Source organism: Solanum lycopersicum, chromosome 9, assembly GCF_036512215.1.
Source record: "Solanum lycopersicum chromosome 9, SLM_r2.1".
NCBI lineage: Eukaryota > Viridiplantae > Streptophyta > Magnoliopsida > Solanales > Solanaceae > Solanum > Solanum lycopersicum.
In genome coordinates this window covers 5,049,630-5,074,201 of record NC_090808.1, presented here as the reverse complement: position 1 = coordinate 5,074,201, position 24,572 = coordinate 5,049,630, and the positions used below count along the sequence as shown (strand labels likewise).

Here is a 24,572-nt window from a genome sequence, read left to right as displayed (position 1 = left end):
TAAAAACATATTAGTGGTCCCGTGAATTTGACACAAATTTACACCTTATATCGCATCTCATTGTGTCATTTTAATACTTTTCACTGATTAAGCATGGTATATGTGCTACACGATTTTTTTAAGGGCGTTAGAGATTTTTTTTTGTAAATATTTTAATTTTTTATAAATATTTTATTCTCCTTCTTTCTTGTTTTCTCCTTTTCATCTTCTCCACCTTCTACCATCCTCCATCACCACATAACTTTAAAAAAAAAATCTACAATACTTTATTAGGTTACACTCTTTGAATCTTCCATCTTCTTTGATAATCGTATTGACATCTTGATATATATTCGAAAATAAAATCGATTTTAAGAAAATAAAAAAAGAAATCAACTTCTTTCAAATGGAAAAATTGATTTACATTCTTACCTTCTCTATTGAAATTACGAAATTAAATTGATTTCAAAGGATAAAAAAAAAATAAAGAACAACCTCCAATGAAAAAAAAAAGAAATTTATCTTATATATTCTTCATAGTAAATCTCAATTGTACTAGCTCAAGAAATCAACTAATTACTTGTCTACTTTTTCTTTATAGTTATTCCTAATTATTTGTTCATTTTAACAAATTAAGAAAGGATAAAATTTTTTATCTATTCTACCCTCAATTAATTATTTTGAAGAATGTGAAATTTATTAAAAATTTTAAGTTTTTAATTCATCTACTTCATGATTAATAGAAATAAAATGATAAACTTGTTATTGCCATTGTTTTCTTAATAGGTATATTAATTTAAAAACTAAATTAATTATGAACAGAGAAAGTATTAAACATTTTATTTTACCATTAATTCCTTTGTCTCCCCCATTCTTTCTGCTGTGCGGAATTTGAGATAATACGAGAAAATATAAACGCGAAAAACAAGACAACAGATTTACGTGATTCACCAATAAATTGGCTACGTCCACGGGAAGAGAGGGAGCAGTTTTATTATGGAGAGGCAAAAACAGAATTACAGAATAGGGTTTCCCATAGCGTCTATATATATAGTGCTAAGCTACGCCCTAAAAGGCTTGGGCCCAACATACAGAATCAACAGAAAATTAAGGGCCCAATACAACAACATTGTATACCGTCGGGCCGGGGGCGTCTCCGCCCCCCCGGACCCCCAGGCCAGGGGGCGCGTCGCCCCCTTGGATCCCCCGACTCGCTGACCGGGCAGCGAGACCCCCGTCCTTTCTGTTTGTAGCGGGTCCGATTCAAGGCATTCAACACTTTCCCTCTATGTTCTTCTTCTCTTTGTTAATTTCTTAATTTCCCAAAAACCATCTTTATATGCATTAACTCCTAATTGTATCACCAAACATTATAGAGAAATTAAGAGAGAAACAGATACATGACTTATCTCGCAATTAATTTTCTTATGAGCAACATACAACATCAATAGTATTCACTAGTTGTTTAATTGGCTATCGTTTTATGAAATTTTTGAATTGTTGAGAGGTATTTGTAGTGTAACATTGGAAAATAATAGCATAGACTTTGCAATGGGGCACATCTAAAAAAAAGAAATGAAAGGAGAAGAAGAACGTAGAGGGAAAGAATAGAGAGACGAGAGAGAATGATTTAGGAAATTAATGGTAAAATAAAAGGTTCAATATTATATTTTAGCGTGTCGGGTTAAATAAGGCGGGTTATTAAATTGTAAATGGATATATATTTGTTTCTTAAAATTTTAGTTAATAATTAAAATTTCTTTTCAACAAATTTTAATGAAAAAATAATTAAATAGATTGAGTGACTTTCTATGCAAAATAATCATAGTTAAGTGACTTTTGAGTTGAAAATAAAAGTTGACAGACTTTTTGTGAAAAAAATTAATAGTTAAGTGACTATCAAAGTTATTAGCTCATATTAAAATGCTCACAGTCACCAACAATAACTAATGTATAAATGTAAATTTAAAAATTAAGAAAATTAATCACTCAACCTAAAATATTTCACGATTTTATAAACAAGTCTGAGTTTATGTTATCTAGTCTCAAATAACAATTCTATATTAACTAGTTTCTCTCCGACATCAAAAAAACCACTTAATTAACCATCCCTAACCCAACTCAAATGTGGTTATGAGAAACTCTCTTATTTTTCCTAGTAATTGTAACTGTTAAGTGACACCTTAAAAAATTCTTGTTAATTATCTATTTCGATATCATTTTTTCTCTTTCAAATTCAATTCTAATATTTCTTTCTTCCGTCTCTATTCAGTTGTCCGTCTCTATTTAGTTATTCACTTTTGAAGTGACACACATACTAATCATTATTATAGTTTAGTTATAATTTTACTCATAATTTTAAAGATTATGCAACTCCCCAAGTATAATAAATGTATTTTTTGATTCCAATACAACTTAGTAGTACTAAAAATTTTCTAAATAACAGCATATTTAAAAAAAGTTTATTATCCTTTCTTGATTTATTAAAATAAACAAGTAATTAGAGATAAATATAAAAAAAATATATAGAGAAATAAATAAAAACAAAAAAAGTATATTATAAAACGATACATAACAAGACTTAAACTCTGATAAGACTCACACCTACATATAGCAAGACCAATTCAAAAATTCTTAGATTCTATAATGTGGGCAGATCCAACAAGATAGTAACAATAAAAGAAGAGTTAAAATTTGACACAATTAGTATAAAAGCGAAGTCCACGCAATATTGTCTCCCATGACTGCCTTCACAATGAGTACAAAATAGGTCGTTATAGCCAATTTTCGTCAGCGAGCTACTAGCTTGTAGTGCCAAAATTGTTGACAATAGCATATGCCGTTCACTAGCAATAAATATCAAGTAATTTTATTTATAAAAAATATGGGAAAAAACGTAAAATATTTTCAAAGTATTAGACTATAAAATTATCCTTAATTCATATATTAGATTCAAAATATCCTTCTTATCCACCTATTTACTCAAAAATATCATTTCATTCACACTTGGATTTCAAATTGATCACTTATTTAACAGTTTTGAATTTAAATTATTTAAATATTTTTTTAAATACATGACGCTCAACTATCTTTTTTTTATAATTTAACTTATTTATATAATTTATAAATCAATCCACTATACGTCAATCACTAATTAAACCCCACTAAATTAATAAATCCGTCACAAAACTAATGCAACAACAGGAAATCTATTGCCAACGCGTGTTTTTAAAAATTTGAGGCGAAAATATCTGTAGAAGTAAATTATCATACATTCAAGTGTATAAATAAAAATTACCGATAAACTTAAAAATCTGACTATGCTCATCTTAATTGTTCTTTTGTCTCAATCATGTGATGTTACTTCATAGATAACTTTTTTTAAAAAAATAATATATCAATGGTTTTAAAACAAATCATTAATATTTATAAAATTATACTTAAAAAAAATGCACGAATTAATTCGGGATGTACTATTGCTTTACCTTTAACCATAAATTTCGAATTCACGCTTGAAAGTGTACTCCTAAATAAACGGTTCAACTTAAATTTTATTGGGCTTCGATTCGGACTCGAATAATTTTGAATGTTATTTTTATGAATCTATAATTTCGTTGTGTTTTAGTAGTGTTTATGACGATTTTGATATTATAATTGGTTTATTAATTAGATGGGGTTTACTTAGTAATGAGTGAATAGTGGGTTAGTTTATAAATTATATTAATAAATTAAATTATAACCAATAGTTCAGCGCTAAGTATTTAAAAAAATAGTTAACCAGTTTAATTTTGAAATAGTTAACCAAGTGGTCAATTTTGAACCCAAAGGTGAATAATAAAGATATTTTGGAGCCAATAAGTGGATGAGAAGAACATCTTAGCGCCAATAGGTGGATGAAATATAGTTTTATATCATTTCTAATACTCCAAAAATATTTTAAATCTTTTTTCCGTAAAAATTTAAGATAAATACGAAAGTGTAAGAAAAATTAAAATATTTAGACCTCATCTTATAAATGGTAAGTTAATAAAAAGAAGACCAATTAGATAATACTTGAAATAATTTGAAGGACTAGTCTTTTTTTTTTTGGTCAATACAAGTGCCTAAATATTATATTATTAGTAATTATTAGATATTAGAAATTAATTCTTGAAATATGATTGTCAATCCTAAAAAACATATTAAATGAATTAGTTTCTATCTCCACGTCTCTACAGTGTAAAAAATATAATTTTAAATTTAAAAAAATGAAAAAGCAGATCCAAAATGTAACATAGTGACATGCAAAATCATCTCAATTAGATGATCTTATCAATCAACTGCTTTTATTTGCCGTTCATGTTTCGCTTTATAAATTACACGAGCTCAAATATGTCCCGCTAAATATAAGTTCAAAATATTTTCCTTAATTTAATGTTTGTTTTGTTATTTCATTTTTATTTTTTTATAATTATTTCAGAATAAATTTAACTGAGCAAATTTAACAAAAATAATTAATAGAGGCATAGAATATCTAAAAAGAAGGCAAGTGCAATAATATATGCATTATGCAATATCTTAATGATTGTTAGCAACACAAAAAAGTTGTTTAAAGATTAGAAAAAAAGTAATGCATAATTCTTTACTTCTTTTTCCTTATACGGCACTCTTTCTTTTAAAAATAAATTTATTGAAAGAATATGACTTCTTTTAATTTGTTATAAAAAGATTGATCTTTATTTAAAATAAAATAATATTTGGCTAAGCCGTTAAGCTGTCAAACTGACTTATAATTCCTTTTCAAATTTATTCAAATAAAATTACATTATGAAATATAATTAAGTTAGAATAATTTACAATTAAAAAACTAAAAAATATATCTATAGTGAACATTTTCATTTGCCTTGTTCATTCTCGATTTGCTGGGTTTTTACTGTCTATGAAGATTCGGTTTATCATCTTCTTCGTCTCGTCTAATCTGATATAGTTACAGAGATCGATGCTTAGCAATTTGGTTAGTTAGGGTGCTGATATGGGTAATAATACAGAGATCTAGGGATCTTAAGAGGGCCCTTTTAGTTTTCTTGCAAAAAAAGGGCCCTTTTTGGAGCATAATAGCAGTTAAAAGTTCACTTTTTTTGGGAGAAGAAGAGTAGGAGGAGGATGAAAGAGCTGGTGGGTAGTCCAGGAAGTGTGAGTGGATTGTTTTTAAGGCTTGGACAATGTTTATTTGCAGTTGGGTCAATTGTAGTCATGGTTTCTGCTTCTGGGTTCTCTAATTACACTGCTTTTTGGTATGTTCTTTTTTTTTTTTTTTACTTCTCCTTTTTTGGATGAGTTAATGCTTCCAATCTTCAATTGTAATTGTCTGTTTGTTAGTGTTTTTCTGTGTAGTAGTTTTTTCCCCTTTTGGTGTGTTGATGACTATAGCATTTGGCTCTTTCTTTTGTTTCTGCTAGTTATTTTTTAGGTCAATTGGGATTTTGCTATGTATGACTTTCTCTTCAGTTAGGTAACAACAAAAACATACCCAATATAATCCTACTATTAGGGTATAGTGTAATCTCACAGGTGAAGTTTGAGGAGGGTAGTGTGTACCTAGACCTTTGTCCGACCTTGGATGGGTGAGAGGTTGTTCTCCATAGATTATGTATCTCCTTTACTAAAATAACATACCCAGTATAATACCACTTGTAGGGTATAGTGTAATTTCACATGTGAGGTTTTGGGGGGAGTAGTGTGTACGTAGACCTTAACCCTACCTTGGAAGGTGGAGAGGTTGTTTTGAAAGATTATGTATCTCCTTTAAGCTAAGTAATTTCATTTTTTTGGGAAGTTTAGTTGGTGTATGCTACATAATCAAATCAATCTATCACTTTAACCAAAGGGTATCTCAAATTATTTGTGATAAACACAATACATATATGTACTCTTTTAACTTGGCCTTACCCGGTATCTATTGCCCTCTTGCTTTGAGTGTACATAAGTAAGTGCTTAAATTTATATAAAGTTGCACAAGACACATGTGTCCTATGTGGTGTGCTACATGTATTATTCCACGTGGAACATAGGTGTCAACTTATTCAACTTTATACAAGTATAATTGGTCACTTGTGCACGCTCAAAGTTGAAAGACATAGATGTTAACTAAGGCCAAGCTAAAGGGTACACTTATGTATTATGCCTTTGTGAGAAAAGTCAAAAACTTTGTTGACATCTATGTATTATGCCTTTGTGAGAAAAGTCAAAGTAGGATAGGGAAACTTGGGCTAACTTGATTGTTCACCAATTAGATTTCTAGCCTGCATTAGTATTTTAGGTTTTCCACTCGGTGTCCGGCACCCGCATTGGGGCCTAACTAAATTTGGATTCACGCACTACGATGGCACTCCCAACAAGATATTTTTTCCATTTCTGAAGGATCGAACAAAGAGTCTGGTTAGGTCCCAACCATCTCCCCACAAACCATGTTGGTTCTAGTGTGCATTAGCTAATCATGCTAATTATTAAGCGCGGGGAGAAGTTATTTCTGTAGTAAATTTTATATAGTTGTGTGGAGTGTCCATTTTTTATCATAGGAGAGAGCTGAAAACAGATTTAGAAACAGAACTATCAAATCCCTTTAACATGTTCTAGCCAGTAGCATTTCAAGCTAGTTACGAATCTTATATGGCTCCCTTCTAATTTGTGATCTATCTGACCATATTATTCAAAGGAGGATCGATCAACTTTGATATCTTCTGATTATTGAAGTTTACAGTCGAGAATGTGCTTCTTCATTATAAAAGAAGCCTAGTAAAGATGTGAGTTTACATTGTATGAACATTACTTAATAAGAGGTCTTCACATATGGTTCCATATGAGTGGTCCCTAGTTCTTGATTTTACAATACATGATAGCACCATCAATATATCTTAAGAAGTTCTATTTACTTGACAAGCAGGGGCTTCCGCATCTTCATTCTCTCTATTTATGTTATGCACTTTCATCTGAAAAGATCCACATCTTTTATGTGCGGATGCATGTCGGGTCAGTTAATGGAACTATGGGTGAAGATACTTTTGAATTCTTGGGCCAGTTTGGATGAAAAGACTTGATCCTGCCTATTATAGATTCATACACTTAAATTCATTGCACCTATTTTGATATAGCTCAGTAACTTTGTAACTCAAGAACAGTTTATTTTCGCCTTTATTTTGGATTCATATCTAATGAAAGTTTAAGACATGTCATTTTGAAATCTTCATCTTTGAACATTTGAAGTTCCCTGTCAAATCAATCTCCAAACCAACCTTTGTGTATTGATTGTTTTGTACGAAGTTTTGCAGTTTACTAGACATCTCTTTCACTGTTTTTGTTACCAAGTTATTCAGTATGGTGATCCTCTTAATGGACATGGACCTCCTATTAATAGGCCTATTTAATAGGAGATCACTTTTCCATTTAGTTGATGTATCTTGGCATCTTGCTTTGTCCCTTATCTATCATATCTTATAATGTTTGATATCTTGCAGCTATTTAATTGCATCAATGGGGCTTCAAGTATTGTGGAGCTTTGGACTTGCATGTCTTGATGTGTATGCTTTGAGGATAAAACAAGATCTTCAAAATCCAGTCTTAGTGAGCCTTTTTGTTGTTGGAGACTGGGTATGTACTTCTCAGCTTGCTTTCTCTTTCTGTCTAACGCAATGCTTTTTAAGTGTTCAGTTGTGACATATACAGGCAGCCTTCCTTGCACATTAATCCCCCTGATTTTTGTTTTGTCTCAATAAGATAAATACTTGCATCCTTGTCACAATACTAAGTTGCTAAATGATTTAACCTCCCTTTGCATCAACGATAAGGCGCTCGCCTTTCTGTCCCCTTATCCCTAGTTCTTGCTTGAGATTTGAGAATGCTGTTTCTTGCTCACTTTCATGTCAGAGCTGAAATTTCAATCACAGTTCAGATTAGGGTGCCTTTGGACACTGAAATAATATACTATCCCTGTACTAGAGAACTTCAAAGAACTACACGTGAATTTTGTCGTGCACTTGTAATTATCACAGAATTTACTTGTCAACGATGTGTGTTTTATGCAGCACATACAGGTTTCACTAAACATAGCATTTTATACCTCGATGAATGCCCTATTTACATGATCCGATAATGTTAGTTACCTTGTCCATGCCGTTCAAAGGATCCTCCCTTTTTCGTTACTAATCTTGTTCCTCTCAATCTTTCCTTTTCCATACCTTAAATAGAGGCTGCTAGAGAGAAATATCTTCTACAATGTTATGGCTAGTTTTTTAGAACCCTTGCCATTATATAATTTTCTTGACATTATGTGAACTGTAATTTGTGGATAACTGGCTTAAGTGCAATCAATACAGGTAACGGCGACCTTATCACTAGCAGCTGCATGCTCGTCAGCAGGGATTGCTGTTTTGTATTCCAAAGATTTACACTTTTGCAGTAGTTCATCGCATCTTCCCTGTGGCAGATTTGAGCTTTCTGTTGTCTTTGCATTCATAACGTGGTTTCTTATTGCCATTTCTTCCCATGTGATGTTTTGGATCCTTGCCACAGTTTAACATTGGTTGCCACTCAGAAGATAATTCCAGTCATGTTGACTTCCAAGCACCGATCATGTGTATGTGACTATCTTCCTCACCACTGTCATCGTAGAATGTCTTCTGAACTGAATTGATTTCTTCTAACATTTGGGGTTAACAATCGAACTCTGTTGAGTTCCATTTCATTCGAGTGTAAATTTTAGTGTTCAAGTTACTGAGAATCTTGATGGTTTCAGTTTATCCATGATCTGGACATTTGAAAATCAAAAGTTTAATGGCATTCCACACTGCATAAGCACCTTTGTACTTTTTCCAGTTTTACGTTCACGTTCTGTTCACATTACATTAAGGGTAGCTTTTCATTAACTAAGAAAACTCAACGAGTCGTGATCATCAATGTGATCATAAGAAACAGACCAATCCTTGATGGATTGAAATGACAACATAACAAAAGAACATTCTCTGGGAACAGATCTTTAATTTCCAAAAAAGTACCACATATATACCATCAATTTTACTCACATGACAATCTCTGGCTCCAGAATGCTGGATTTTATCTCTTTATGGGGTAGAACAACACCACCGTTGCTATAAACTTCGTCGCCAACATGAACATCTTCTCCCAAGATTGACATGTTCTCTACCCGAGCCCACCTCCCAACAGTTGAGTGCCATCCAACAATGCTACTTGAGATACAAGCATGGTTCTTAACTCGTACACCACGCATTATACTACAACGTGAAAGCCTAACTCCTGATTCAATAACACATCCAGGGCCAATGGCCACATCTGGACCGATAAGACATCCATCTCCTATTACAGCACTCTCGTCTATTAAAACATTTCCAAGAATGTGGTGTCCAACAGCCAGATCAGGAGAGGAAATTTTCCGCAAGGAATCTAGGTATAATCTCAAGCCTGTTATGTAATCCCTTGGCTGACCAATGTCCATCCAAAAGCCAGGGAGGACCATGGCATGGAGCTGCTTCTCTGCTGCAATGCTGGGGAAGACTTCCTTCTCGATTGAGGTGGGTCTCAACTGAATCCGGTCCAAAACAGAAGGGTTCAACAAGTAGATTCCAGCATTGATCTTGTTACCCACGAACGCCTTTGGTTTTTCTACAAACTTTTCAACTCTCCCAGTCGCTTCTTCCATGACCACTACACCATATTTTGATGGTTCATCAACCTAACAAAGAAAATACATTTGAATATTTGTTTTCCTTTATAATGCATACAGAAAAGTAAAAGAAGCAAGGAGTTTCCAACCTTCGTCACCATAATGGAAGCTTCTCCGCCGTGGGACTTATGAAACAAAATCAGTTCTTTCAATGGATAGTCACATATAACATCACTATTGAGGACGAAAAAGGGTTCACCAGAGTCATCTCTCAATATATCACGAGCTAAAGCCAGTGGCCCTGCTGTGCCTAAAGGCTCTGTCTCTTGTGAGCAAGTGATCTTGATATCTAACTTTTTTTCGAACTCTTTCAGGAAGTTTTGCATTATCTAAAATGAAAAGGATAAAGAAATTGACTAGTAAACATTTGATGGTTGTATGAGAGCTAAGTTTATGTTAACTAAACTATAAGATCTAGCCTTACCTTTGGCTGATAGTTAATTGCCAAAACTACTTCGGTCACTCCAATAGCTTTTAGTGCTTCAATCTGGTCAAAATTAGATTTGTTACAACTCGTGCATAATAAAGCTTTCATCAACAACAAAAAATGTAGTACTCTAGTACCACTATCTATAGATTACGGATATGCGCTACTTTGATTCTCAAGTAGAAGGCGCAAGATACAAGAGAAGTATCTGATCATGGTAACATACTAACTCAACTAACAAGGGAATCAATGTATGCCACTCGAAGAATAGAAGAAGCGAGAAAATAACTGAATGATTTGATTCAAAATGCTAACAAGATCAAATGGTTCATGGTTAATATAACATTTTGAGTTTAGTAGGAAAAATGGGGTTTATATTAGTCCCAATGACGAGGAATGAGGCTATAGAATAGAAGTATTACATAATGAAAAAATAACAGAGGATGTAGGAATTTATGATCCATCATAAACAAACAGGAATGATAGAATGAAACCTGATGAAGTATCATGGGCTTATTAGCAAAGTCAACTAGCGGCTTTGGCACGCTGAGGGTCAGTGGCCTCAGCCTTGTTCCAAAACCTCCTACAAGGATGAGCGCCTTCATGATGAAAACCAATAGGCTGCCTGCCCCAGAAAAACAAAACATCAAGAAATATAACCATTTGCATCATGTCGAATTTTAATCAAAGGACTAAGGAGGTGTGAGATGAAAAAGTTCTACATATTGTGAGGACCTTCAATCAAAGGATAGAAAAGATTAAAAATATGACAGTAACATTCCTTGGTCTAGCGCAAGAACATGGGTAAAAGTTGGGTTATGGCTTTCAGAGAAACGTTAATGGAACTTGACAAAGTGTAAGAAGATAAGTAGAAAAAAGTATCTACCATGTCAACTAAGAGGAGAATTGCAGCTTCAGAAAGTGGCAATGAAGCAGTATCGCAATTGGAAAACCGCATATATCAAAACAAATCACAGAGTTCTGCAGGTCACTATGTAATTGTCTCATGTACAAGATTAGGAACAGATATGTATCCAATCCGAGTATGCTTAACTTTTATTAAGTTCTGTAACTGTATGTTTAAGGACTCTTACAAAGTAGCAAAAAAAAGCAACCCAATACACAAGCATCCCGAGTTAACAGAGTCTAGGGAAGGAGCACCCCAAGGGGTAACCCATTCTCATGGATACGTCTGAGAAAAATGAAGTGCATATGTAAAATACGTTTGGCAAACTACGGAAGTAGTCCAAAATATGTGGTTATTCCTATACAACTAATAAAACTAAGTCATTTAGAGTATGAGTGTGCTTTGGGTGATCAATTTCATATATCTGATTAAATTGTTGCTTCACACAATAAGACTAAAGCTAAGTTGCTTGATCTGTTATCCAAATCTAATGTTGATATCTACTATGACAGACTCATAGATAAAGCTCCAAACTTTATCCATCACTGTGCAGTTTTTGGCACTTTATCCCCAAGCACATAGCTCTAGTGCATCTTTCTCTCTGTTTAACTTCCCATTCAGATTCGCAATGACAAGCTTCCTATTACAACCTAACTAAAATACTCAACCATGTGACTGTTAACCCTTTTTTCTAGAATTGGGGTGGCAATTGACTCCAAAGCCAGATAAAGGAGAGGCAACAACATCAACGTACCCAGATAAAGGAGAGGCAACAACATCAACGTACCCAGTTTAGTCCCACAAAATGGAGTCTAGGGAAGGTAGAATGTACGCACACCTCAAAGGTGAGTAGAGAGGCTCTTTCCGACAGACCCACAGCCCAAGACAAAAACAATCTAGAAAAAGACTCATTGAAAATACAAGAGACAAAACAACATACTCTTTAAAATCCCACACGGCCACAAGTAAGGTCTGGTATGGTAGAATATATGCAAACCTTACCTCTACCTCGTGGAGGTAAAGCGGTTGTTTCCAAAAGTACAAGAGATGATAAAAACAACAGATAGTAAAATAATCAAACTATGACAAGCCATCGAAAAATTGATGAGTGATATAGATACTAAGGACTCATAAAGCCAATTGAAGCATACTTGATTGCTTGGTACCAAAAAAAATTCATTGTTGTGTTTTCTAGAAAATTGCCTACTTAATTTTAGGTTCAATTGTGTCTATTGCTGCAGTATGAACTAAAAGTTTCAGCAGATACATTGTTTAAACATAAGGAATAGCAACATAAAACCTATTGTTGCTTCAGCTAGTAGGAAGCAAATAATATAAACAATTAGCAAAACTATAAGGTTTAAATCGTTATTTCAGTCACAAATTGGTGTAGCCAAGTAGTTAATGAAGCTAGAATTAATCATTAGACACTAGGGTTTCATATCTCGGGCCCGGTGATTATTATTCGCTTTAGAGCTCGATTAATTTGACTTTATGCCTTAAACTCTGACTAATCTAAATTCGTATCGAAAAGTTGCACTCGAGTAAAAGCGAGACCACTTCATTCAAAAATACTTGAACACGAAACTTTAATTAAGAATATTTATTGCTTACCGTAAAAATGGCGACGGAGAAGACAATGGGCTGATCGGAGACTGAAAAGGTGACAGAGATGACCTTTTCCCCTTCACTATATTTTATGTGCTTTTTATAGCGGAATCACGGCATCTTTTCTGTTTGTATTTTTTTTTCGTAAACCTTTTGTTTGCAATTTTAAAAAACAGAAAGCCTAAAATATCCTCCGAATGAAAATAGTACAAAATTTTATCAACCTGTATCTAAAATATTTTTTTCACCCATCCATTGACTTCAATATATTCTTGTCATTTATATTTATATTTAAAATAGATCGATTATTTAAATGTTTCAAATTTAAACTATTTAAATATTTTTTAAAATATTTGGCTCTCAACTATTGAATATAATTTAATTTATTAATATTATTTATAAACCAATTCACTACCCACCCATTAATAATGAAGCCTCACCTAATTAATAAAACATTTCTAATATTAAAATTGCCTTAAACACTACTAAAGCACGATGAAATTATCGATTCCTTAAAATAACATTCAAAATCAATTTGAGTCCGAATTGAAACCCCAATTAAATTTAGATTGAACCGCTTATTTAGGAGGACACTTTCTATAGGATTTTGTTTCAAACTTAAATTCGAAATTTATGATTAAAGATAAAAAAAAAGAAGTAGCACCTCTCGAATTAATTCATGCCCTTTTTAATTATAATTTTATAAATATTTATTTTTTATTTTAAATATTAAAACTTCAATATATTTTTTTTAAAAAAAAGGTTTCTATTAAGTAATATCACATAATTGAGGCGAATGGATAGTTAAGATGAACATAGTTAGACTTTTATGTTTATCGGAAATTTTTATTTAGATACTTGAATTATAATATGTTTTGATTGAAGACTTGAATATATGATAATGTACTTCTATAGACCTTTTCGTCTCAAATTTTTAGCAAGACTCATTGATAGTAGCTTTTCTGTTGTGCATTAGTAATGTGACAGATTTATTAATTGTGTGTGGTTTAATTAGTAATAGATGGGTAGTAGATTGATTAATAAATTCTATTAATAAGTTAAATTATAAAAAATAGTTGAGCTCCGTGTATTAAGATAATATTTAAATAGTTTAAATTTAAAATCGTTAAATAAATGGTTAATTTGAATCGAAAGGTGGATGAGAATGTTATTTTGGAACCAATAGATGAATGAGAACATTATTTTGAGTGCTTTATTAATAGAGTAACTTTTAAGTTTTAGCAAAAATATAATTTATCTTAGTGTATTAGAGATATAGTTTTTATTTGCATTTCATAGCAAATATACTTTTATGAATTTTTGTTTTATAAATAGCTATTATAATAAATTTAATTATGCTTCATGACTATAATTTGCATATTTATGTGTTGTAGCTATAGTTTAAATTATCTCAGTTGTACAATTTGCGAATCTATATAATTTGCGAATTGTATAATTCATGGGTGTACTTGTATAATGCAATTATTTCCGTATAAACTGGAAATAACGAATTTATATACTTACAAACATCAAAAGTATAAATAGTTATACAAATTTCGAATTACACAAAAGTTATACAAATTATATTATAGGAATTCCAAATTATACTAATGCGCAAATTACTACAAAAGTAAAAAGTTGAGTTGTGTAATTATAACTAAAAGTAAGTCGCGAATTGTAATTAAGACAAACTATAGCTATATTAAGTAATTAACTAGTATATATTTGCTTATACGCGTAATTTTTTCTTTGTACATAAATCACAGACAAGCAATTCATTTGTATAAAAAGTGCATCGATTATATATGTATATCGGTTAGATAATTGTATATATATATATAACTATTATATATATGCATCAATGATTGTGTTCATATATCTGCATAAAATTTTAATTTGTATATAATTGAATCGAATTAAAATATTTTTATATCAGATCTCTCTCACGCTTATCATTGTATTTTGTATAAAGTGAGAAAGAGAAAAAAAACAAAAGAGAACTGAGGAAAGAAAAATTTGTATTGTATAATTATAAGTATATAGTTAAAAGAGATATGTATTTGTATATACAATTTTTTCAATTTTATACGTACACAATTTATACATTGTGTTTGCATAAAATGAGAGAGGCGAGGGAGAGCGGCGATATAGATTTTTAGGAGAGAGGCGAATGACAAATACAAATTAGAATTAATAAAAAAGTGAAATAACATTTATTTTGAATTAATATTTCGTTTATACAATTTTTCCTTTTTAATATCTAAAAATGACGACATTATTTAAAAACTGATTTTAATATTAATTAATCATTCTCCAAATTATTAACAAGACTTAATATTATATTAATTAAATATGAATATTGCGATAATATATTTATATTAATTATTATTTCTTAAAAAACTTGTAAAGTTCTTAATGAACAAATAAAAATGAATGAGAAAAACATTTTTTTAATTGATGGACAGAGGTATCACTTATTTTGGTAAGCGGTGATAGGTATTTGATGAAATTAGTCAAGATGAAAGTTATTGGATTGAATACCACACATAAAAATTCTTAATTAATTAAGTAATTATTTAAAAGTAAAGATAATTACGATATATATGGATGTATGTATAAATAAGATAGTTTTTCCTCTATGGCCAAACGGGTCAAAATTTGACCCGTCACTCTTCTGTGGCCTGACCCGAACCCGAACCGGCAACAGCTCGAGAATCTGGACACACAAGGGCACGATCCATTATCCAGTTCCATTATTCCGGTAACAATTGAAGAAAAATGGCGGGCATAGTAATGGCGGCAGCGTACTCCGGCGCTACTCTGTATGCAAAGTCACATCTACCATTGTCTTCATTTTCCATTAGAAAAGAATCGAAGCATCTTCTTTCTTCACACTCACTAATAAGTATTCGTTATCCCCAAATTGTATCAGCTTGTTATGCTCAGTCTTCTTCCTCAGCGACTCCGATCAATTTCAATTCCTCAACTAAGCTCTTTGTTAGCGGTCAGTTTCTTTTGATTTTTCATTAGTACTATTTTTGCTATTTTCTACTTTTTGTTGAAACTAATTTCATTTTGTAGGACTCTCGTTTCGCACAACTGAAGAAAGCTTAAGAAAAACCTTCAACCATTTCGGAGAGCTCGTTGAAGGTTAAAAATGAAAAAATTCAGTTCATCTTATCCTGCGTTTGACCATAAATTTTGGGAGTAGTTTTTGAAAATTTATTTTCAAATGTATGTTTTATCATGAAATTTGATATATCTTTGAATATGTTCATGTTTTCAGATACTGATTCAGAATAAAATGTATGTCAAAACACAACTTGATCAAAACCTCAAATTTCAAACTTCAAACTTCAAATTCATTCATACATATTTACCACTCATGACTCGTTATATGGCAAATTTTGTTTGTACCCTGTGGTATTTTGTTTGTACACTGTGGTATTTTGTTGTACCTTATACCGTAACTGAACGAGTATTAGCCAAAAAAGGGCACTCATATGGCAATGTTGTTGTTGCACTCACGCAGTTGAGTAAAACTTGCAGCTATCTTATGGATGATTAATTTGTTATGAATTTCTAAAAAACATGTATGTATCTTCGATTTTGCAGTCAATTTGATGATGGACAAAATAGCGAACAGACCAAGAGGATTTGCTTTCATTCGTTATGCTACGGAGGAGGAATCACAGAAGGCAATTGAGGGAATGCATGGCAAGGTAATTAGTAAGTCTTAAACCACCATTGATTCTTTTGCCGAAATAGAATCTAATTCGAACATATCCTTCATTCTTGATGATATTGTGTACTGAAAATATATTGGCATATGACATATCACATGAAAACGTTTTCAAAAGTAATGAAATGAGCCTTTCATTAAACGAACATGGGATGCCAAATAAAGAGGACCTGAATGAAAGACTCACATAAGACAAACTAAACGTTTTATTCAGTGTTGTTAAAGGCACACTTTTAAGCCCTGAAGCGAGCATCAAAATATGTTAAGTGTTTCGCCTCTTAAGTGTGCTTTAGTATCATCATTAGGGCTCTAAACACACTTTTTCTTGCAAATGAGCATTTCTTGAGGAGACGACACTAAATTATTGATATAGTCGACCCCTATTTGTTTGGGATTGAGGCATAGAAATGCTTGTGTGTGGAAGATCAGCTATGGTCATCAGTGAAGCAAGTCATTTTTGTGTGACATGGTGCAAATAATTTTCAATAAATAGCATGATTTGCATGATGATTGGTTGTATTTTAATAAAACTAACTTCTTCATACACCTGCAAAGGGAAGCAGACTTAAGTTTCGATTATTACTGGAAGAAAATGTCATCTTTTGGGGTTTGGATAAACTCTGTAGTCTGTACTAGCCAACTGTACTGATCATATTTCAGTCAGTATGCCAAATTTATGGGCTTGTGATTTGTGAGTGCTAACTTAATCCGGGTTAAGTGTGAAGTTACCTTCTGCTTCTTGTATGTGCAACCTCAACTTCCGTTCTCAAATTCATCTCGTCCATCTGCATACATAAAATATGAATGCCTCGTAATGACATAATAACAAATGCATCTTATTTACACTCTTCTATCCCCATTTGCAAAATGCTACATCCTAACTATCCCTAACTATCATTGTCACTTCATGGAATTCTTGTTTGTTGAGTATAGTTCTAACAAACTGCCCTTCTCAGTTTCTGGATGGCAGGGTAATTTTTGTAGAAGTAGCTAAGTCTAGATCTGAACTTCGTCGAGGGCCTAAATCACAACGATAGCAGACAATGATGTAGACATGCATCTCCAATCAAGGCTCGTCTCCGCGACTCATAAGAAAAAAACAGAAGAGATTCAGTGGTGGACACGGACGCGCTTCATTCACCCATAAATCAATCATCATGCATCTCTACGTTTATCAGAATACGCGTGTATCAGTTTCTGCTCGACTTACTACACTTAGGGATGAAGATTGCTTACTTCGATACCATTGAACTTCTAATCCTTTCTCAGGCTACTGTGCAGTTACTAATATATTGTTGCACATTTTTCTTAATTTATGTATTTATTCGTATTTGTAGTAAATTCTGATGAAACGGCCTCGTCTTGTGTTAAAATCTCTTGCTTACTTTCAGCTACGTATCTATCTTCCCTGCTTCAGGAGTGAAAGGTTACCTTGTTATAGCTACATCATAAAGATTTCCTTGACAAAGCTGTGTTTAATTTAGTACTCTCCTGATGTTTTCGCGCATTTGGTTGTAAAACTCTTATTTTTGTTGTTTTTTTTTTTTAATTTTTTGTAGTAGTACTGCAGCAGTATTTGATAGAAGTGGACTTGGTATGGAGTCAAGATTTTCACTAACGGGTTCAAAATATCAAGAAAGTAAATAAAATTCTACATTGCTTCATTCTCATTGATGAAACAAACAGGAAAAACGTGTTTTTTTAAAAAATTATGTTCTAGCTTTGAATAAATTTGACAAGTTGATGCAAATGCTTTCACTACAGGCATTATCTGTGTTGATTTCAGTCCTAAGAGTATAGTTGTTACATCAAAAAACAGGTGTGGGTTTTTTTTCTTTATTAAGTAACAAAAGTTACATATATATTAGTAATCAATGGATCCATGAATGTATTGGCCCATTAGCTCAGTTGGTTAGAGCGTCGTGCTAATAACGCGAAGGTCGCAGGTTCGAGACCTGCATGGGCCATTATAAATTATTTTTTTATTTCAAGTTATTTTCTCTTCTCTTATTTCATTTTAACAAATAATAACTCATCTGTTTAAAGTCTTTATTATCACAACCTGCTGTGGGTAACTTAAACTGTGATTTTTTTTTTTTTATAATCGAGGTGTTAGGATCAACTTGCACACATCACGATTAGTGTTATTTGGTATTTGTTATCTCCCACTAACACAATTACTTGATATATCTATCCACCAAGATTCAGACAGATGAGAAGGAATAATCTCCTAGTATTCTTGTCTCTATTGGACTTCAAACTTGAAAACTCATGAATCATATTCCACACCGTTGATTAATCCCTAGACAACACCCTTTGAATGTTCATTAAAATCGAGACAATTTCAAATTTAGATCAATACAAATATATAATGTTAGAAGAAAAAGATTCATGTTGTGAATATGTAAAAAAACAAAATTAGTTAGCTTGTAACAAAATCAAAGATGACATCATATTCTATTAACTAAACCAAAAATTACAATAATCCATCTAACTTTTTGAAGCCTGGCCACTAACAATACCAATAACATACTCCAGTTCATCAGATACTTCTTTCATCGATGGCCTATTTTGCCTCCTATCATCTAAACAAGCTGATGCTAAGTTTCCTACAGCCTTAATTGTCTCAAGTTCCACTTTACTTGCCCCATCTTTAATGAAAGGGTCAATTACATCCATCAATTTTTCTCCATCCATGATCCTCTTCATATACACAACCAAGTTCACATTTTCCTCGTCTCGATTAAAATCAATCGCCTTTTTAGACGTCAAAAGTTCTAGAAGCACAACTCCAAAACTATAAACGTCACTCCTATCTGTCAGTTGAAGGTTCAGATAGTATTCAGGATCGAGATACCCCAATGTACCTTGAGCGGATGTGTTGATATGAGTATTGTCACTTTCACTCAGCTCGACTAATCTCGATAGTCCAAAGTCCGAAACCTTAGCATCGAGCTTATCGTCTAGTAAAATATTACTCGACTTGACATCGCGATGATAAATCGGCGGAACGGCCGATGAGTGTAGGTACGCGAGCCCATCCGCGGTTTGTTGAGCGATCACGAGACGCCTCAACCAACTAAGTGGGGCCTGCCCGCGGAGACGGAACACGTGGAGGTGCTCGAAAAGCGTACCGTTAGGTACGTACTCGTAAATTAAAAGAGGTAATTCGAGCTCGACACAACAGCCGAGTAATTTTACTAGACCACGATGGTTCACTTGGCACAAGATTCGAACTTCATTAAGGACTTGTAACGTGCCCTTAGCGTTACCGGGTTTTGCTCTTTTAACTGCAACTATAGTACCATCATCTAAAATACCTTTAAATACTTCACCAAATCCACCAGTGCCTAAAAGGTTTTCTTTGGCAAAATTATTTGTTGATTTTTTAATTTCTTTGCCAGCAAAAACTTTAGCTGATTTTCCACTTGTATTTGCACTTAATATTTCTTCTCTTTCTTTGACAAGTAACCTTATTGTTCTTCTTTTTATTAGATAACGTCTGTAGACTAAAAATCCACCTAAGACCATGAGAACCACTGATATAACAGCAACTGAAAAAGAAAACAAAATAAATAAATAAATACAACACGTTAGCACTAATTATATAATACACTCAACTATAGCTTATTTCGATTCACGTCAAACGTCTGAACACATGATAAAATATTCTTAAATAGATATTGTCAATTCAAATTTTGAAAAAAACTTTTGCTCGTGTTCTCGATTCTCGATTATTCATCGAGTAAATAAGTTAATCACTTAAAATATGTTATCTCTTTTAATTATACGCGAATTAGCCTCTATAAGCTATAGAACCTCCTTATGCATATGATTAAAAGTAGATAACATATTTTATGTTATCCTAATAGATACTTCCTCTGTCTCAATTTTTATGACACATTTTATGTTTTGAGAGTCAAACAATTTAAGTTGGACCGAAAATTTGTGCATGGAATCTTCAATTATTATATTTTTGAAATGAAATTTATATATTTTACGTAAAAAGTATTATGAATCACAATAATTGATAATTCAAAATGTTTATAAGATCTATAAAAAATTACGGTAAAAAATAAATTTGTTTGACTCTTGAAATTCAAAAGGTGACATATAAAATAGGACGAAGGAACTATTTGAGAACACACAAGAATTTTTCAAAATTTAAATATAATGTATCTAATAAAAATATTTTATCATTATATTCTGATGATAAAAATAAGAAAATAAAAAAATATTTTTTAAAAATAGAACCTGCGATAAGAGGCGCTTTGTTCCTTCGAATTTTGCAAGCTGTGCCATGTCGACATTCTGCGCAAATTAAGAAATAAAAATTAGTTAAATTAACTTATAAATTTCTTCTAAATTTTTTTATCTATATAATTTGTAATTTCTTAAACTGTTTATAAGTCAACTGTAAATATGCTTACGTTTAATACATATTCTTTTTATTAATAAATACTACTATCATTTTCCAATATTTATATAATTTATATTATATGATTAATATTAATAATAATTAACTATAAATAATATAGTAAAATGATTATTTCATTTATCATTAAATGTTATTATTATTCATAAATCTTCACTAGGCAGCAGCCATGTAGTGTAAATTTGATTGGGCAGGAAGCAAGGACACAAAATCTACTACAAAATCCCTAAACAATAGCCAATGAATTTTATAACATAATTTTTCTTTAGAAATTAAATGAACAACTAATTATTTAATTCCTTTCTTTTTGAAATCCAAAAATATATATGTGGTCCATTTGAGAAATTTGTTTTGCTTCGAGTATTATATAATTAATTAATCTATTGTCCAGAATTAATATATGAAGCTATAACTAATTACAACACTAATTTTAAGTCTAGTCTAGAATGCTCAAAATAGAGATCAAAATATATTAACTGCGTTACAATTTATGTGACATATTATTTTTAATCTACCTAATTTTCGAATGGCATAATATTTTTTATTTAATTAAATTATGTCACGTAAATTACGATATATAAAAATATACATTTTACATTGAAAAAAATGTATTTAGAATTATTTATCGGGTAAACATCAAATATTTTTTTAAGTTTAATATATATTAGTGTGTCTAGATTAAAATAAATAAATAGGATTATACGTCGAAATCATCAACACAATCTAATCTTAGTATATCAAGAAACAAATTCCATGTTCTATGCCCATCGGATCCCCCAACTTTAATTTTTGTAATGCTAAAACATATTATTATTTTTGGCCTAAGTATTTGCCTTCTGAACTTTTTCCTTTTTTTATTTTTTTTTTATCTTATCTTTAAAAAAAGGAGTATATATAAAGAAGTTACGTGATTAAAAATATTTAATTTAATTAATATCACCTAAAATGATCATAGTAGTAGCTAATAGCTAACATGACAAGGCCCCACGTTCAAGTGTGTTCTATAAAATGATGGAACTCCTAGAAAACAAATTAAGTGGAGTACTATTTTACATGACACTACATTATTTCCACTTTAGTCTACTTTAACTAACTTAAATTAAGTGCAAAATATTACATTAACAATGTATACCTAGCTTGAACTTTCAAAGGGTAACACCTTCTTATGCTTATAAATAATTTCACTTTAAACTTCTCATTTTGTCCGTAGTAACACAATATCATAACTAAATTGTGACGCCCATGGTGGATACCGAAGGTAATTCTCTCAAGAAGGAAGAAATAGATATTACACCTTAAACGAATTTCACATTGAAATAAAAAGAAGAAAGGAACCTTATAAAAATGAATTGTCTTTTGAGTTAGAATAAGTCGGACAATATCTTAACAATTGAACCAGCCAACCAGAACTATTACATGCACTAGTATGAATGTACATATACTAAAAATAAGAAGTTTCATAAGTATATAGTATTTTATACTTCAAAATTTCGTATTCATTCAAACACATTCAGATAAAATAGAGAATATCAAGTATATATGAGATGAATTATACTTACTTTGACAATATCCTTGTGCATCCCAATAGTGTCCAGACTTGCAAAAACACCTCTTCTTTCTAACATCTTTCGGATCAACCAAACACCTAGAATATTTCAATGCATCACAATCCACTTGTTTTTTACAAATAGGTGGATCTGGAATTTGCCACATTAATTCAAGCCCAGGTTGTGGCCATTTTTCAATTGGCAATGAACTATCCAATCCAACAAAACTTTGATATGCCATACACCCTTGTGAATGAACCCTAATCATATACTCATTTTGTGACCCTCCTGTCCTAAATGTACAACACAAACTTTGTTTCCTACAAGCACCCCACTCTAAATTTTTTTCAACATAAGGATGACACACACAACTCGATGAACAATTTATCGGTACTTGCAAGTGCAACATATAGTCCGTGCAATTTAACAACAATATTACGTTGCTAGCCGTGATGTTGAATGGTAGATTCGGGTCAAGTTGGATCCCCTCGGAGCGAAAATCAGACGATAGACATGTGTTAGGGTATGGGGTAGGTGGTTTAATGACTAATCGTTGAATTTGTGGGGTAACAGATGAAATAACGTAAGATGAATTTTTCATCGCATCGAACCATAGTGTACCTGCATTGCAACTTACTTTGTATAATGGATCGCCACAATTAGGCCCCGTGCTTAATGGATAAGGCACGGGGATTTTGCCACAATTTTCACAAATAAGTTTATTTTTCGTTGCGATTTTTTTTGAAAGTGTATAATTTATCATCGAAGTGAAAAATATGATTAGAAGTAATGTTTTTTTCTCCATAGTGAAAAAATGGAAGAATTAAGTGAAAATTATTGATGGTTCTATGGAGTTTTTATTGATGGTGTGGCTAGATTTGACCTCGTACAACTTAATTAACTAGTGGGGAAAAGGGATTTATGTTTTTTTAATTTATTAAAATATTTTATGGTTGTGAATATTATCAATGTCTCGAAAACAAGAGGGCCGACATACGTAAAAAGTACACAAGTTTGTTATTTTTTGTAAATAATACAACACAGGTCAGAAAATTGTCAACTTGAAGTAATTTTTGTGTCTAGGTTTTCTACAAACGGGACAACGATTTTTGAGGAAGATTGGAGGATCAAAGAGTGATCATTGACATATATTGCATTTTCAATTTTACATATGATTCGGAATGGAATTAGTATTTTCACTAAAGAATTATAAAATTCAAAAAAATAGACATGAACTAGTTGAAGAAAATTCGAAATATAATATATATACATAACATATTATTTTAATTATATATAAATGTTAGAATTTTTCACCAAAAGGAAGTTAGATGAACTTCTGATTATATGGTGGCTTCGCACTGTGCAAGGACATTATTTGATTGAGCATGAAGTTTAATAAATAGAGTTTGAATTATATGCATTGCCAATGTATGAAAAATTTATTACGCAAGTCATCGCCTGTTATAGGTAGAAGATAATGTCTTACATTCCAAAATCACTAATCTCGTATGTTAAAGAATAAATATCCTTTAAATGACGTGATGATCATGTGAACTTCTTATTTACACTAAGGATGCATATAATATAAAGTCTAATAACAGATAAAAATAAAGAATTTTCTTTTAAAAGGATGTTATCTCAATTAGCCTTAGGCAATTATGATTATAAATTATTCAATTATAAATTAAATAAAAGTTTAAACTATTTTTAATAGTCTATAGAACGGATCAAAACGTAAAATATTTCAAAGTAAATTGAAATAAAAGGAGTGCTAGCTATTTCACAATATATATATAGTATATTATATGGTATACTTGTACATTAGTATACTATTCTTCAAGACAACATTGATACTTTCACATGCATGTAATCTACATATATAGTGGGGGTGATCTGTTATTCATACATGAACATCAAGGAGTTATCATAACTTCTTTTTTTTTTTTTTTGAGATATTACAAATTAAAATCTGATATCATAGCATGTCTAGAAATTGAAGGAAGAGATTTGGATAACCAATGTGAGGTTAATTATTAGAAGAGAGATTTGAAGATGGTTTTCTCCAAATATAAATAATATTTTCTTCGTTTAAAAAAAATGACTTTTTTTTAGTCTGTCTAAAAAATAATCTTTTTATTTTTTGGTAACATTTTAATGTCAGTTTTTCATGTAACGTGTTTAAGATCACAAGACCAAATGACACTTTTATACA

At 31.6% G+C, this 24,572-nt stretch overlaps 4 protein-coding genes and 1 non-coding gene across 6 annotated transcripts; 3 read left to right on the top strand and 2 right to left on the bottom strand.

Annotated features, from left to right (window-relative positions):
• Positions 1 to 4,594: 4,594 nt before the first annotated feature.
• On the top strand, positions 4,595 to 8,808 carry LOC101260370 (CASP-like protein 5B2). Its single transcript, XM_004246401.4, has 3 exons — positions 4,595 to 5,252; positions 7,473 to 7,605; positions 8,331 to 8,808. Exons 1-3 carry the CDS (start codon positions 5,122 to 5,124, stop codon positions 8,529 to 8,531), a joined length of 465 nt encoding a protein of 154 aa, XP_004246449.1. The 5' UTR covers positions 4,595 to 5,121; the 3' UTR covers positions 8,532 to 8,808.
• LOC101257102 (mannose-1-phosphate guanylyltransferase 1-like) lies at positions 7,472 to 12,890 on the bottom strand. The gene is made up of 5 exons (XM_004246389.5): positions 12,643 to 12,890; positions 10,616 to 10,746; positions 10,119 to 10,181; positions 9,784 to 10,023; positions 7,472 to 9,703 (listed from the first exon to the last, which is right to left on the bottom strand). Exons 2-5 carry the CDS (start codon positions 10,724 to 10,726, stop codon positions 9,032 to 9,034), a joined length of 1,086 nt encoding a protein of 361 aa, XP_004246437.1. The 5' UTR covers positions 10,727 to 10,746; positions 12,643 to 12,890; the 3' UTR covers positions 7,472 to 9,031.
• Positions 12,891 to 15,280: 2,390 nt separating this feature from the next.
• Positions 15,281 to 17,772, top strand: LOC101260667 (organelle RRM domain-containing protein 6, chloroplastic). 2 transcript variants are annotated; one of them, XM_004246402.5, is made up of 4 exons: positions 15,281 to 15,640; positions 15,718 to 15,786; positions 16,252 to 16,358; positions 17,335 to 17,772. In XM_004246402.5, exons 1-4 carry the CDS (start codon positions 15,415 to 15,417, stop codon positions 17,413 to 17,415), a joined length of 483 nt encoding a protein of 160 aa, XP_004246450.1. In that variant the 5' UTR covers positions 15,281 to 15,414; the 3' UTR covers positions 17,416 to 17,772. The 2 variants fall into 2 exon arrangements, with proteins under 2 accessions (XP_004246450.1, XP_010325835.1); XM_010327533.4 differs by having other exon boundaries at positions 16,252 to 16,365.
• A 499-nt stretch (positions 17,773 to 18,271) lies between these two features.
• Positions 18,272 to 18,345, top strand: TRNAI-AAU (transfer RNA isoleucine (anticodon AAU)). Its single transcript has one exon. It is a non-coding gene; the product is annotated as a tRNA-Ile (tRNA).
• Positions 18,346 to 18,772: 427 nt separating this feature from the next.
• On the bottom strand, positions 18,773 to 23,237 carry LOC101251218 (wall-associated receptor kinase-like 20). The gene is made up of 3 exons (XM_026032895.2): positions 22,373 to 23,237; positions 20,629 to 20,689; positions 18,773 to 19,937 (listed from the first exon to the last, which is right to left on the bottom strand). Exons 1-3 carry the CDS (start codon positions 23,163 to 23,165, stop codon positions 18,869 to 18,871), a joined length of 1,923 nt encoding a protein of 640 aa, XP_025888680.2. The 5' UTR covers positions 23,166 to 23,237; the 3' UTR covers positions 18,773 to 18,868.
• Positions 23,238 to 24,572: the final 1,335 nt, after the last annotated feature.